Source organism: Bombus bifarius, unplaced genomic scaffold (assembly GCF_011952205.1).
Source record: "Bombus bifarius isolate JDL3187 unplaced genomic scaffold, Bbif_JDL3187 scf7180000007984, whole genome shotgun sequence".
Lineage (NCBI taxonomy): Eukaryota > Metazoa > Arthropoda > Insecta > Hymenoptera > Apidae > Bombus > Bombus bifarius.
The window spans coordinates 4,960,867-4,977,101 of NW_022884367.1; the positions used below are offsets into that span (position 1 = coordinate 4,960,867).

A 16,235-nucleotide genomic window follows, 5' to 3' on the forward strand; every position below is an offset into this window, starting at 1 on the left:
AATAAGTGTTTAGATATAGGGTTTGTAAATTTTTATACATGCATTTCACAGGTTAGAACGAATGTAGAAAGAAAGAAAAGCTAAGGATTTAATTCAGAAGACTCAGTCACAAAGGTTCATAAATTAATCTTCTTAATGTGTTTTCTTTACTAATGAAAATTTGTTCGATTTATGGACAGTATTCCTATTATCACCACGTAGTGATGAAAAAATGGAACTAATCGTCATTGCTGCTTTTGCCGCATTCTCGCTTTCCTTGCCTCACTCGGGTACATATGTACACTCTTTATATGATACGAGTACACATAGCCGTTCTTATCGCAACTATTGTGTGCCTTGGCTGCGGATAAGCCATGTGCTACCATCTATTGAAGACGGAAGCAACAGCAACTTGGCGCTTGTAAGAATAGATAACAACACATGGCTTGTCCGTAGGCAAAGAACGCAATATTGAGCGACAAACATAGCGATAGGACTAGTTACACTTTCTCATCGCTACGGGATGATAGTGTTTCGAAAATTTATTCTATTTGCTGTTTCTTTGTAAGGCTAACTAAGCTTATAGACCAGAAATGTAACTGAAGTTCATTTAATAAATAAACAAATAGCAAATCGAACAAATCTTCATTAGTGAAAAAAGCTAATTAAGAGAATTAATTTGTGAACTTCTGTACTTTCATTTTTCAGATGAGACTCAGTATATTTTTATACTCCATTTGACGTGTAAAATGCATGTATAAAGATTTATAAATTAATAAACTTTAATTTATCAATTTAATATTCTATTTTTAATCATAAAATTATCATATAATTAAAATACTTAAATACATAGATCTGTTACGGACATATTAATTTTATGCCTATATAAACATAATACATACATACAAATTGTTATATACACATATGTAATTTTTATGCTTAAATAATTATTAATACATAATGATTTAGATAATCAGCAATAGATATAATCAAATACCTATGACTAGATTTATGAGGAATTTATGAAGTTTACAAAACTTCTTTACAATATTTATGCAAAAAATGGACTGCTTTAAATTTTTATACAATAAAAAATAATAAATATAAATTAATGAATATAAAATTATGATTGGCCATTTTCATTCTAATCTGGTCAAAAAATATTACATTAATCTATCAAAACATGCAAATACCTTTGATTATAAAGCTCTGTTGTCAATACACCTAGAATAACTGTTGCATTGTGCAAAGAATTAGCAGGATTCCTAATTAATTTAATAGATCGTTCTATGTCTCCTGTAAGCGTTACATATTGTTTATTCAATAAAAGTCCTTCTAAAGCCTGCATAGCTTTAATAGCTTCTGTACTAGGTCGGATTTCCAATACATTTGATTCATATGTTTTTGATGATGCCACTCCAGGGGAATCAGGTGTAAATCTTACTATCTGTTCATCTGATTTTGATTCAGGTAATTGAGCTAAACAATACACTCCTATCACGCGACTTAAAAATTTGCACCTATATAAATATAAAAGAAATTTTATACAAGATAGAATAACATATATGTTAATATTTTATGTAATAAAATTGTTTAATTTACCTTATTGACAGATTGGAATTTTTTTTAAGGCCAATAGCTCCTAATATCCCCCATCCCTGTGCACTGTCATCAGCAATCGTTAATAACGAACGTGCTAGGCCTTTAAGAGCTCTAGCAGCAGTTTTAGTATTTTTATTATATTGACATTGTCTATATGCTAATTCACAAGTTTTAGCCCAAAAAAGAGGTAATTTTTCTTCATTTATATTCCTAAAGAAAAAATATTAAATTAAATGTAGGCATACTGTAATATAGAAATTTTTAATAATTTACACTTACGTTGGCTTAATAGCAGAAATCCAGTCAACTAAATTTATAAGAAGTACTCCTTCTTCTCTAATGTCTTGACATAATGGAAGTCGCTTAAGTAAAATAAAGTACAAAGTAAGAAGCTTTCCCTCAGAAATTAAAAATGTCTCCAATGGTGGTCGTCGAGGTATTACTGATTGGAAAATTGTTAAAACTGAAGCCCAAGTTGGTGAAACTTCTTCAGATGCTGCCATACAAATCAAAATGTTAAAAAATGTATAACTGACTATATTCATATTTATTTTACATACAATTAAATTTAAAATATGATTCTAATGCAGCCTCCATTAACTCTCCAAGTATAGTTGGTGAAGTAACTGTTGTTCCAACAACTTTAAGTACACTCATAAGAATTGGATTGTTAGCTGTTCTTTTTGAAAGCCACAATGTCCAGCTAGTGCGAAGATGTTCCATGAGAACCCCATGTTGATTCATAACACAGAATAATTCAGTAATTAGTGAACTTGCTTCTGTAATTTGTTGGGATTCTGGAACAGCTGAAGATTTTTATTTTTTGTTTTAATTGTACTTCTTTAATAATTCTAGATATATGCAATAATTTAAATTATATAGATGTGTCATATTTACTGTTTATGATAATAGCTTCCATATCATCTAGCATTTTTGATAATGTATTGTTGAATACTTTTGGATTTGTAGATAATAAAGGTTTATATCGTGTTGTACAAGCAATTAATAATTTTATCGTAAAGTGTATATATAGCTGTCTCTTTCTTACTATAGCTGGGTAAAGATGACCTACAACAGGATCATAGCCTGCTGCCACCTTTAACAAACTATTACATCATATTTATTACAGAATATGTAATTTGTAAATAAAATTAAGATAATAAAATAAAATTATTATACATACTTATGTACAGCAACATCTATAGGATGGCATTGCTCATTGTAAGAATAGAGAACAACTCTTGAATCACAGTTCATGGCATGCCAACGAATTATTGGATCATAGGCAGATGCATCTAATAAATGCCAAGAAAGTTTTTCAGTATCCATAATTAACTGAATTACTTTATCAGTCTGAAATATATTGTTAATACATTAACATATTCTTAAGCTGATATTGATCATTTTATTAATTGTTTGAGTTTAAGACCTCTGCATATATGAATACAAAGACTGTGAAGAATATAATTAATTACCTGTCTAACGTTTGGTTCAGTAGATAATTTTACCAATAGATTTAATAAACAAACATGCATTCTCGCTATGAGAGTTAATGGATGTGATGCTAATAAGTCATTTATCCAAAGTGGCCAGTTTACACATGTAAACACGCTTCCCAGGAATAAGTGACTATCTGGTAAATTTTGATCAATTACTTTTGCCATCAATTCCACATCATTTACAGATGGATAGAAACGATCCCATGGCAATGATAAAAAGTTGCCATGAATAACGTTCAGAATATGATCTTTAACTGAATCATGTGCAAAATTGGTAACATAAAACTGCCAGACGAAACAGAGTATCTTGTTAGATGCTGGCAAAATATCGATAATAAAACGAACACATTCAACAAACATTGCTACAAATTTGTTAGCATATGGACCATCTGTTACAATCCATGGTAATAAAACAGATCGATCATCTGTAAGTTGTTGAATCCATGCGGCAGCTGGTTCTCTTAAATCTTGTGTCCGATACGGTGCAACCCAAGGTGAATACATTTCACTTAAGACAGGCCATATTTTCTCACACACTTTAAATACAATAATTATAAAATACAATAATTATATTTATTACAAATATCATACATGATGTATGGTTGAAATACTTACATTGGTCTCCTAATGAACCTCTATCAGATTGAAGAGTAAGTGCAACAAGAGCATGACCTACCATACCAAGGAATGTACTTAAAGGTTCATTGTAGATTCTATATTTTGGATATAATCCATAAAGACCATATTTTAAACGTTCTTGCGTAAAATGTCTTTTTAATAATATAGCTGTATCATATATCTGTAATAAAATATAGAATATAAGTTAATTTCAAATTTACGTAAAAAATTCTGTATTAGAAATAAGTGTAAAATATTGTATGCTTGAAAACACAAACCTCTTGTCGAGATAGAAGTTTTTGCTCAGTAGCATAATGACGAATTTCATCCCTAATTTTAGAATAACTTGGAAACGCATTTTTTGATTTACCACTGAGTGCTCCTAGTAAATCTCGCCAAACATCTAGTGATAAATCTTGCCTTTCACTATTTTTTAATACAACACTCAGAACTTCACCATAATGTTCTGGGAATTCATGTAATAATACAAGTCGGAGATGATTCCTAAATAACTATAAAAAAATGTTTATCAAACATGTTATAAAAATTCTTTGTAATATATGTAATCATAAAATATGAAATTTATAAATACCTCATGTAGTACCAGTTTCGTTTCATCTGGATTAAGACCCATATCACAAAGAGCTCTAAATATTAAGTGTATGAACGTTGATCGCTCACTTAATCTTGGACGCTTATAATTTAACCAGATTCCCACATCAAACTAAAGGGAAAATAAACGTAAAGATTATGATATTTATGTAAACATATAAAAATAAAAAAATAGAAAATAACCTACTTTTGATAATAATACAAAACAAAGATCGACTTTTGTACTCATAGAAAATTCTACAACAGTATGATACATTTGTAAAAATGCTGAAGCACTACCAGCAACAGGCGTAAAATAAGGTCCAAGTAAACCACCAAGGTTTGGTTTCTGCATAATAGTGCTTAATAATTGTGGACCTTGAGTTTCTTCTCCACTAATAAATATCTATTAGAATTGATATTACATATTAATAATTCATCTATTAAAATTATTTCTCTTAATTTTACAATTATACGGACCTGCCCTAATCTTTCTAAATAAGTAGTCATAAGTTGTTTTGTTATTGGGCAAATTGATGCTTCTTCTGTATAATGGTCTATAAAACAATAAAATAATTTAACTCCACTTTCTCGAATTTTGTACAATGCTGTTGTGTTTTCATTTGTTTGATTTACAACTATTTCATGTTCCAACATTCTAAAACGAATAATAATATATTTACATATTTAATTCATATATATATATATTAATGTAAATTTCAAATCATTATTATATATCTTAAAGATATAATATGTATTATACACACCCAATTAAATGGTCTAGAAAAACAGATATGGAAATAAGCATATGTGATGGCGGCAGAGTAGCTTTTATCAACAAATTTTCATATTCAGCTCTATTTTGTGTTATCATGTGATCAATAGGATCACTCATGTGAGCTTCAGGTACCTAAATATTACAATGTTGTATAAATAATTTTATATTTAAAATTAGAAGAACATTATTGTTTTTACCTTAATTGTAATTACTGCTGGACCAGCGCAGTGCACAGTAGGTGGTGTTCCTGATATAGAGTGTTTCTGATTTGGAGGTGCTGGATCACATAATGCATGTAATGTTACTTGATTCTCATTTTCTCTATAAAGTGTAGGCACTAGTTCCAAAAAGCTAGAATTCACTGCAGTATGCTCAAGAAGCATTAAATTATAAGTCTCAACATATTCTAATATTGTTTCAAAACACATTACAGCGTGTTGTATTACTAAGTCAGCATTGTATACAGTTTCTTTAGTTGCACCAATAAGATGTGTGTGCTGGTGATCATAACATGGAGAAACAGGTCTTTTATATGTGGTCAATCTTTTAAATATTCTTTGCAATGGTTCATCCATTTTAGGAGGTGAGATTGATACATTTCTACCCTTCTGATCGAAATTTTCTTGATTTCTACAGCATGTACGCTCCCATTCTTGAACTGCCATTTCTTGATTTCGCTGAACTGCCCAATAATCAATATATTCTAACCATGGCGTCTATTTAAAAAAACAATATAATCAATCATATTCTATCACACTGTATTTATAATAAAAGAATTAAAATTTTTACCCAATTATCCTGAACGAGTAATATTAATTTTTGTGACATATATTGTGGAGGTAATGCTGGTAAATAAAGACCTGGTTCATGTAATCTTGGTTCTTCAAGCCACAAACTTAAAGTTTTATAAAGCCTATAAGAACAGAAATCTATCATGTTTTTCTTATAAGTCTTATATACATTACATCTAATGTTACATACTTTGCTGCATTAGAATAAAATGCTCGTCTGTCATCAGTGATTGGCACTCCATTATCTAATTCTTTTTCTCCTTTTAACTGAAAGTATGTAGTAGTATCGTGTAATCGTTTTTTTAATTTTTTTAAGTAACTTAAATTAATCATGCCTTCAAAAAATTTTTCACCAATTCCACCATGATGAACTCTGAAAAATAATTTCATTGTCATTCTTATTTCTATAAAATGTTAAATTCATACTTCTATAAAACATGTAAATTCTCTTTTTGTAAAACAAACCCTGACATTGACGGGGCTCTTGCAAGAAATAATGCAAAAAAGTTTTGCCATAAAAGAGGAAGAATAGGATGTCCTATAGGTGTATCTAGTGCTTGCTGTGACCAACGATATATAGATAATCCATTTGCTCCGAATGGTTGCATTTTTACAATTGCACAAGCTCGCTAAAAAGATATTAGATATATATATATATATATATATATATATATTTTACATTATGCAAAATTTCAAGAATTATATGAAATATTATATAAAATATACCTTCATAGCAGAATCTAATGATATTTTAGGCTGTGCTGACAATTCCTTTAAAATCTCATGCCATAACCCAGTTTTAATTTCTCTGTTATATTGTTCAGTTAGTAGTACCTGATAAGCAACCCAAACAGATTGAGTAGATTTTCCTAAAAGACTAACAGAATTTGAAGAACCAGTTGCCCAATTTAAGAATGAGCCAAATGATGTCATCACATTGCGGTTAGACATAGTCTGAAAATAATTCATTAAATAAATTTTTTATATCACAACCAAATTTAATACAAACATACAATATAAGTATCATATATATATATATTTGCATATAAATAAAATTAGATTGGTCTCATAAAAACAAATTAGCATATATTTTAAATAAAAGGAAAAACCGCACCTCATTATTTTCCTCTATGGCAAGCTAGTTAGATGGATATAATTTCTCAATCAATATAAGGTATAGAAATATTACCTCAATTAAAAGTAAAATTCAAATTTAAGTTAAATACATTATAACGACATATTAAAGGAATAAGTATAATGTAATTTGTTAAATTGTTTAAAACCGATATTTTAATATTTCTAATTATTTAACGTAATTAAAACTGCAATAAAGATCTTACAGAGAAAAGATTCTGAAACATATGATCCATTATTGATTTTGCATCCACATGAAAGAATGCAGCACTGATGACTATATCCATTAGATACATTACGCTTTGGTCTTTATTCCAATCTGGTATAAGTACAAGTACATTTAACCATAGGTATACAAAATCTTTTGGTGTCTGCAAACGATATCTATAACAAATTATGTCATCTTGTAAATAAAATATTATTGTCCAGTATCAATATTCAACATGTTTACTTACTTTTTGTAATTATATAAATGTGAGTGTATCATATTTGAAAATTGTTTCAATATTGTTCCTGGAAAGTCGGCTGTTATAAGGCTTTTAGCGACTTTCATATAAGATCTATCGGCCGCAATTAGAGAAATAACAAGACTAATAAATTTATCATTCTTAAATAATGAATCCATACATCCCAAAAATAAAGGTATTATATGATGTAAACATATAAGCACTTGTTCGTATTTACAATGATATTGTAATATTTCTAATTGGGCAAATCCTTTGGAACATATCAAAGGTATAGAATGGCCCCATAACGTCATGATTGTTGCCACATAACATGCAATAGGTTGCTTTTCTAATGTACCAGTGACCAAAATTTCCAAGCATGAATCAGAGTCCATGTCTGGTACATGAGTAAATGCTGCAGTGAGGTTCGAAAGTGCATAATAACAAAGTGTCTCACTCTGATCAAGTTGGTGTAATCTAAGCTTAGAAATCATATCCCATGCCCATAATGAAAAAATATGTTCAGCAGTTTGAGGTCTTATCATTGTTGAAACCTGTAAATTTTAATATAACATATATATCAAGATTGATTTCATTAAATAAGTATTGGCGTGGAATCTTCACATTATACCTGTTTAACACCTTCTACCAATAAAGAGGCATTTTGGACAGAAGAATCAGGTACATATTTCATGGTGAGCTCAACAGTTAATAATGCTATGCGTCTATGTAAATCAATAGGAAGATATAAGTTACCACTTCTGTAACAGACATAGAAATTAAACTATCATTATATATTAAATAAACAAACTTTGGTTCAGTTAAAAATTATATTCTTACTCATTAAATCCCCAATTTAAGTTAGTAAGAATTAAACGGGCTAACTGATTCTCAGTCGATGTTAATGAATATTGATTCAACCATGTAGAAAGAATAACTATATCTTTTTCATGTGGTACCCATTTGTGTAATTTTAAGTCAGTAAATAAATATAAACTTAGCTAAAATTAATAAAATTACATTTAGACATATTTATTTATAGAAGCATGTAATAACATTTTTTCATACCTTCCCAGCTGATACAAAATTATCTCGTAACTTCAATAAGATATCTGATAGCAATGAAGGATATTTATTTGTTAAATTTGACAGAAGAGATCTAGCATCTTTTGAGCAAGAATCTTGTGTTTTTTCACTAAGAAATCCTATCTGTAAATTATTCTTATGTTTAAATATCTAAAAATTATACATATATGATACAGATAATAATACATACTTGAAACAAATCTATTGTCGTTGTTCTTACAAAATCATAATCCTTATCGGTCCTTGCCAAAGCCATATTAGCAAAGGTTGTTAAAAGAAAATATGATTCATCTCCTGGCATGCTACTTAACTTTTCTTCAAATTTTGCACGAAGTTGTGAAGAATTTAATTCACTTATCCAATCTGTAACGTTAATAACATAACATTATATTATCAACAGTCAATTTTAAAAATATTCATATTGTTCTTATTACAGAATTATAACATACCATAAATACATTTATTAGTAACGTACATATCTACTTGTGTACAACCAGAGTGTAAAATATAAAATATTTGCCATAAGTTATTGGATGATATTACATGATAAGGCATAGAAGCTAAATATTGCCACGCCCCCAAACGACGTGACGAAAATATGCACAGAACGGCTTTTAAAAAAAAGCAATCAAATTCAAGTTGAAGTTTTATCAATACTGATGCATGAGTATTCTGTAAGATAGAAATTCAAGAGTTAGTATTATACAAAGTAAATTCAAATTTATATATTAAAATATTTTTAACAAAGTAGTAATACTACCTGATTTTTATCAAATTCTTCCCATTGATCACTAGCATATTGCACAATATCTCTAATTAATGCACTTAGTCGTTTGGTTAATTGTCTATATCTTGGAGAATCGTATGTTTTTAAACCTTGCTTTAAAAGTCCAATAACAGTTGTAAAAAATGCAAACATTCGAAACAAATGATAATGTGTAATGTAAGTTTTGTTCTGATAATAATCATCCTTATACCGAATACATAGCACTTGTTCAAATACTTTAGTAAAAGGAATTTGATTTAGTAAAGAAATAAGGTCACTTTCAAATAGGTTTGCACCAACATTAGCTATATCTTCATCTTCCTCTCCTTCCTCATCCAACATTAGCCAAACAGTATCACCTGGACTACATGCTGTATCTTCCAATGATTGTTGTACCTAAATTATTACCATGAATTAGTTAATTATCATTTAGTAATGATCCAAACACATGTAGTAAATTACAATACAAGTACCTGTTCAAGGAACTTATCTCTATCTTTAATAGGTTGTAGTATTACAGCCAGTATGGTTACTACATGATCTAAATATGGGTCATTTAATGGAGATACGCCTAATTTACCAAGGTCTGGATGTATAGGAACTTGAACAAAGCTATGAGCCCAATTCATTACCCCACCAGGACATCTCAAGATATGATTCAATATAAATAAATGATCTTGCCAAGTTGCTATTTTCAACAGAACTGATACTAATTTTTCAAGCCATTCTCTAGTATCTGCTACAAATTTCCCATCTTTTAATAATTTTCTTTGAAAATTAAACAATATAGTTATGCACATCCTAAGTTCCATTAGTTGTGGAATTGCTTGCGAAGAAATGTGCAGTGGTAATAGATTTACACCTTCAATACCAGAAGGAAACTCTACAAATTTATAACAAGAGTCGTAAACTCTTTGAACATACTGTTCAATTTGAAACCTGAACATTTCTGCTTCATAACAATATAATGCTTGAGTGTTGTATAATAAATCTTTTATTGTTGATAAATTTCGAGTTAATGCACTAAATGCCTGCTGATTGAAACGTGCAGTGCAATATTCATGTATAGCAAAAACAGGATTTCCATCTTGACATTCTCCTGCTTCCCTAATACAGGCTTTATCTAAACACCATAATTGTTTTTGCAATTCTTTACAGGACTTTTTTAAAATTTCCAATTCATGAGAATTGATAATTAAATGATTCCTTACACGAAGATAGTTTGTTAAAAGCTGCTGAAGTTTATGTTGCTGTCTAATTGTACTACTCTTAAGTTGTACTTCAACAAATTCTGAAATAAATATATCAATCGACGCTAACTCTTTATTAATATATAATGATGCTAGTTGGCTCTCTGTGAAAGGCATAATTTCCTCAAAAGCAGTATGCGTGACATCTATTTCTTTTATGATAGAATCTGATTGATTGTTTCTTTCCTTCTCTTTCTTTTGTTTCAAATTCTTTGTTTCCCTCTCACGAGTGAAATTTTTTGAATTTGATATATTTGAAGTAGCTTGAGATAAATTTGGTATTGCAGTTCCATTATTAAGAGCATCAGATGTATTATCAATTATTTCTATCATAGAAATCGATGTTGTAACTTTCTCCATATTCCCCTCTAAATTATTCAATGATGATGTCAGATCATTTCCAATTTTAACATCAATTTCATTCTAAAATTGAAAATGCATTTTGATTATTTGTAAGAAACAAAACATACTTGATTGCAGAAAATAGTATCTAAGTACTTTGATATTTGTAACTTGTGACCCTTCTGTCTCTTCCGTAGTTGTTTGGATAGATTGTTGTTCATAGAGTTCAGTGTCAATCGCAGCAGAATGTAATTCACTTTCCATATTTTCAATGCCTTCTCCCTTGGGATAATTTGTAGGAGATTCTTCGAGAAGACATTCAAACTCTTCCAATGTTGGAACATCTGGTATTTGTTGTTCTATAGAAAGTTTAGTCCTTTCTTCTTTCTTTTTCTAAAATGATATATTTATATATATAACATAACTTTCAGTTTTATGAAATAATAAATTTTATTATTTTTTATAGGTGACATATTTAAAGTGAGTGTAAAATAAGCTATGATACAAAACTATTAATAATAACAATAAATATTCTAATACAATATATAATATAATTTATCTATTGCTATGTGTTACATTAATTTGACATCAATATAAATGTACAGAAAGTAAATATCCTTTTAATATTCTAACCTATATTAGCGACAAAATAATAGATTATTATTGCATACAAGTGAATCAGGTAAAAAAGTTAGAGAAAAGAGAAGAAAAGCGTCAAACAATAAATACATACCTGTCGTTGTTTTAATATTTCCATTTTATATACATATAAAACAAATTTTGTGTAAATTTCTCTTTTATATGTAAAAGTCAAATTCGTCACACAACAAGAACATATAAAATATGAAAAATGGTGTTTATGACACAATAATAAGTTTCTACGACGCTATTCTATATATTGGCATTGTATATAGAATTTAGATAGCTTTGGATACACTATGGTTTCTTGTGTAACCTATTTTTCAAAACATATTAGAATCTCAAACTGATAGTTCCCATAGTACGTTCATTCATCATATTGATTTCTCATTTAAGGGATTAATGAAATAACTTTACAATAATAAAACTTACACGAAGAACTTCTACGCACTAACCGTTGCAACATTACGGATTTACAATGTTCCGTTTCTCGACCGAGAGTTATATACAAATAAAGTGCTGCCTCACAGTGGTCAAATATGGAATTATATAGTGTACTATAAAATTAAAAAATAAAAATACATATACTTTTTTTCATTTTTTTTCAATTTCTTTACTTCTGTTCCTAAATATTATTTTATGCAATTGTTATTATTTTTATTTAATATTAAACGACACTTTTTTTTTAATTATCAAATATTTTCATATCGTTTAGCTAATTATTATGGAAAATATTATGGAATATAATGGAATTATTATTATCTTTTAGCTATAATTATGGAAATAAAAATTAAAGATTTTATCCTTGTTTGTGGACTTATGTACATTGATTTAATTATAAATTTTAAAGAATTGAAATTCATAGGGTAATTCATAGGGTAATTCATAGGGTAAAATAGAGTATACATAGTTACTATTAAACACAACAATATCTCTTTATGAGCTTAATATCACATCTCTTTTATTTGATAATTCCTTGATTTATTTAATCAAGGAAATGTCAAATAGGTGATTAATCATGTTTAATATTAATTTTTCAATTAGATATATTTACGTATACGGGTGCCCCGCTTTTATCAGTATATATAAATCTACTATATGAATATATACAGGAAGATTGTCGTAATTGATGATAAAAATTCGATGATTGTTTCTGCAAGTCAAAAGAAAATGAAAATGAAGAATAAAAAAATTGAGTTTGAGGTTTTACTTATTAATTATTGACAATTTAGAAGATTACCTAAAATATCCCTAATGCTCGACAATCTTTTTTATAGGGAATTTAATTAATGCAATTAACTGTTCCTTTAATCCTACTTTGTCATGCAATTTTGCGAAGTCATATATTAAAAAATAGTTTATAGATTGAAAATACAGTAGATTAAAGAGAATAGTATAGATTAATTTTATAATAAAAATTTTCTATATACGTGTGATGTTATAGAAATTTACCGTAGCCAAGTCCCTTTGGCGCAGAGGATAGCGCGTTGGACTTCTAATCCAAAGGTCGTGGGTTCGATCCCCACAAGGGATGGTGACAACGTTTTTTTTATAATTTCTTCCTTTTGATGCATTTTATAAAATTTATTTTCGCTATATTCGTGTACCAAAAACTTATACAGTGATACGTTAACTATGCTAAATAAGGTGATCTGTCACTATTTTATGCATAATGAAATGATATTGCAGACGAACAACACTATGTTAGAAGAATCTCCAGAAAGAAGAATGTTATCGAATAGAAGAATGAATGGAGAATCAAATTAGAGAGCTAACTCCAACCATAATTATTTAGAATTATAGAATAACAGATAATAATGAAACATACTGAATCCTGATAACGATGCTCTATAGTTCTCTAAGTAGTAACTCCTGTTACAAGCCAGACGTATTGATACGCAATGATGAATATGGAGCTTCTATAATATGTAGTTCTCTAAGTAGAAACTCTTCTTATTAGTTAGACACATTATACATATCTTATATGTATGCTGTACCACATTGCATGATGAATTTACTAAGAACAGAAGAAGTCATACAAAATGCAGATATTTTCACCTACTAAATTTGGGTTCGATGTTTCAAGCGCCTACTCTGTGCAACCTAGAAATTAGTCGTTAAAAAATGGTAAATTACAGAAATATTACAGATGTTAGTAAGGAATTGTTAAGTTGTCCATAATTTCAAATAGAAATTAATGAAAACACGTTCAATGGTAACACAAACAGCTATATTTTAAATTGAGTCTTAGCTTTGATATTTCTGTCCATAAGTTGTTGATATATTGTTCAGAAATGATAAATTCTGCATTTCTATCCATTGGATGACATCCTGAGGAGGTGCGACATGGAAGATTTAGACGATTTGATACATTGAAAATCTTCTCGGGAAATATAATGATAAATTTAATGCCCATAGTAGAATCAAAATAGTAGTATAGTGAACAAAGGAGTGGTTGTGCGTGAAGAAATTAGTAAAACCAATAATACTTCATCTTTTCGTCCGAAGCTTCTTTTCAACTCTGAAAACGGGTTTGAAAACGAGAATACGCAAACAGCACGTTTTATATATGAAATATATAAACTTTGTTTACTATTGTAATAAAAAAAGACAAGGAAGAAGTCCTAAAACGAAATGAGTCCTCGAGAAGAAAAACAAAATACAGTCGAATACCGGCTCATTTCAAATAAGATTCGAAAGCGAGACGAAGATGAAAGAGTTTTTAAGTAGACAATGTTAGCCGGAACTACAATGAATAACGACCTTGTCTGTGTTGCGATGGTAATCTGGATTGTTTTAGGTGCGTGAGAATTACCTATCAGAATAACTCGCCGGTGGAGTGATATAATGGTAGTCCGATTTCGAACCAATCGGGGACGAGATGGAAATCAATGTAATTATAGAAGAACCAACGAGAATTCGTTGAAGATGCGCAAGCGCATGTCCAGCTTCACATCGAGCTATCTCTAATTTCCTTCGCGTGATTTCTATTGTCAACATTATGATTATTGCAAATACATATAACGATTTTGCTTGGCGAGCATACAATTATTCAAGTTAATAAACGTATTTATTACAATTTTATTGCGATATTAGCTCGTTCACGGATTTATAACTGAAACGTAATATTACACGTTTTAGCAAAAATAATAGAAATCAAAATGTATTTCCATTTTTATGTTTATGTACTATATTCTTGTTTGTGTCAACTGTTTTATATTTCAGTATTTGCTTGTATTTGTATCTTAATGTAAAAAGGGGAGAGAATGCTGGGATGTCGATCGTTCATCTACCTGGAAGATGTAGGATTTAAAACACTTTTTGTTCTTTTACGGTCATCTTCTTTTTAAATCATTTTCTTTCTGTTAAATAATTTGACATTCTCAAGCTATTTTTCGGCTGAACCAAAATTTTCTATTCCGTTTAGAATAACATCCAACGGAATTGTAATAGTAAAATTGCCGTGAATCGCTAATAAAAGAATAAATGAAATTAATAATAGTATCAAACTTTAAAGACACATTTATATTTAGGATGAAAGCATTGACAATATTTGAACACATCTGATATACACGAGCGTTACGAAAAATATAACATTCTTATTAAATTGTTACTTAAACTGATAGAGTATACTACAATTTGTTTTATCGTGGTATTATAAATACTTCAATAAATATAATTGTAATTTCAGTGGTAAACGTATGAAAAATTATTTTTCCAAATCTAATATCGTAGGAGGAACAGCAATAAGAAATGAACCAATGATATGTGATTTACAGAAAGAATACCAACAAAAAATAAAGCAATGATACGTGATAAGAAGCCGTAAGTCTCTCCCGAGGGTTGAAATCTTCGACAGATGGATGAGGAAAGAATTCCAGTGTAGATTGTTCAATGTGCGGTTGACCGTGAATGCACCAGATATACTGCGAGATTAATATTCATACCCTTCACAGATCATTCATATTTAATAGAAAAGCTTTCGTATCGAAATTTTATTGTGGCATAATGACGTACAATAGGTAGATTCTGATACCAATAAAAAAGAAAAAAAAAGGGAAAGAAAAATAACAAAAGGCGGAAAATAGAATATCTAATAAATTAGAAAACACTGTACGTCGTTTTTGTTCGATGACGAATATGTATAATATGCGATACGGTACACATACGGTATACATACGATATATTTTACTTACAAAATATTAACTGTTAAAATATTCAGTTTTAGCAGAAAAAATTTACATCGTTATTTTATAATATTAAGTTTGCATTATACCCTAAAGTAACTTTAACGAGTAATCGCTTCGCTGATTGTTCATGATTTTTATAAATCTCTCTATCGGCAATTCAACGTTATTCAACAAGATTAACATGAAATCCAAAGAGAATTCATCCGCGTCATACATCAAATGACAGAACAAACTAAAATCAAACTGAAGTATTCGGCTGAGATACAAAACGTTAAAAGACACAAAAATTATCAAATAAATTCGTTTAATCGTCATACAGTAAATATCTTGTTTCTAACAAATAGATTCGTCAATATGAAACGAAGCTTACGTCACTGATCCTAATCTAAAACTATTTATCGCTCGGTTACACGTTTATTACCAACATATTCGAGTTTCACGGTGCAATTAGAAATATGTAATAAAATTGGTTTCTCTTCGACTAGCCACAAACGTCTGCAGGTGCTTTTTCGCAAAGGGGCGTT

The 16,235-nt window shown here is 29.2% G+C and overlaps 1 protein-coding gene and 1 non-coding gene across 4 annotated transcripts; one reads left to right on the forward strand and one right to left on the reverse strand.

Moving 5' to 3' along the window:
* Window positions 1-1,039: 1,039 nt before the first annotated feature.
* LOC117204802 (ectopic P granules protein 5 homolog) lies at window positions 1,040-11,968 on the reverse strand. 3 transcript variants are annotated; one of them, XM_033442549.1, is made up of 30 exons: window positions 11,616-11,967; window positions 11,039-11,275; window positions 9,764-10,963; window positions 9,285-9,686; window positions 8,974-9,196; window positions 8,715-8,887; window positions 8,507-8,647; window positions 8,279-8,439; window positions 8,070-8,199; window positions 7,448-7,992; window positions 7,199-7,376; window positions 6,973-6,996; window positions 6,585-6,812; window positions 6,324-6,487; window positions 6,049-6,231; window positions 5,857-5,980; window positions 5,265-5,783; window positions 5,057-5,199; window positions 4,770-4,947; window positions 4,498-4,695; window positions 4,291-4,422; window positions 3,977-4,210; window positions 3,696-3,879; window positions 3,057-3,616; window positions 2,765-2,934; window positions 2,479-2,687; window positions 2,142-2,387; window positions 1,861-2,077; window positions 1,582-1,791; window positions 1,040-1,499 (listed from the first exon to the last, which is right to left on the reverse strand). In XM_033442549.1, the coding sequence occupies exons 1-30, from the start codon at window positions 11,637-11,639 to the stop codon at window positions 1,148-1,150; spliced, it is 7,689 nt and encodes a 2,562-aa protein (XP_033298440.1). In that variant the 5' UTR covers window positions 11,640-11,967; the 3' UTR covers window positions 1,040-1,147. The 3 variants fall into 3 exon arrangements, with proteins under 3 accessions (XP_033298440.1, XP_033298441.1, XP_033298442.1); XM_033442550.1 differs by lacking the exon at window positions 6,973-6,996; XM_033442551.1 differs by lacking the exons at window positions 1,040-1,499; window positions 1,582-1,791; window positions 1,861-2,077; window positions 2,142-2,387 and having other exon boundaries at window positions 2,640-2,687; window positions 2,773-2,934; window positions 11,616-11,968.
* Window positions 11,969-12,982: 1,014 nt separating this feature from the next.
* Window positions 12,983-13,055, forward strand: Trnar-ucu. The gene has a single exon. It is a non-coding gene; the product is annotated as a tRNA-Arg (tRNA).
* Window positions 13,056-16,235: the final 3,180 nt, after the last annotated feature.

Excerpts from the sequence above, each read along its gene's own strand:
- LOC117204802 (XM_033442549.1), bottom strand. The coding sequence starts at position 11,639 with ATGGAAATATTAAAACAACGACAG. Across the intron at positions 7,377-7,447 it reads CATTTATATAATTACAAAAA|ATATCGTTTGCAGACACCAA; the intron begins GTAAGTAAACAT and ends AATTTGTTATAG. Across the intron at positions 6,813-6,972 it reads CCATAGAGGAAAATAATGAG|ACTATGTCTAACCGCAATGT; the intron begins GTGCGGTTTTTC and ends AATTATTTTCAG.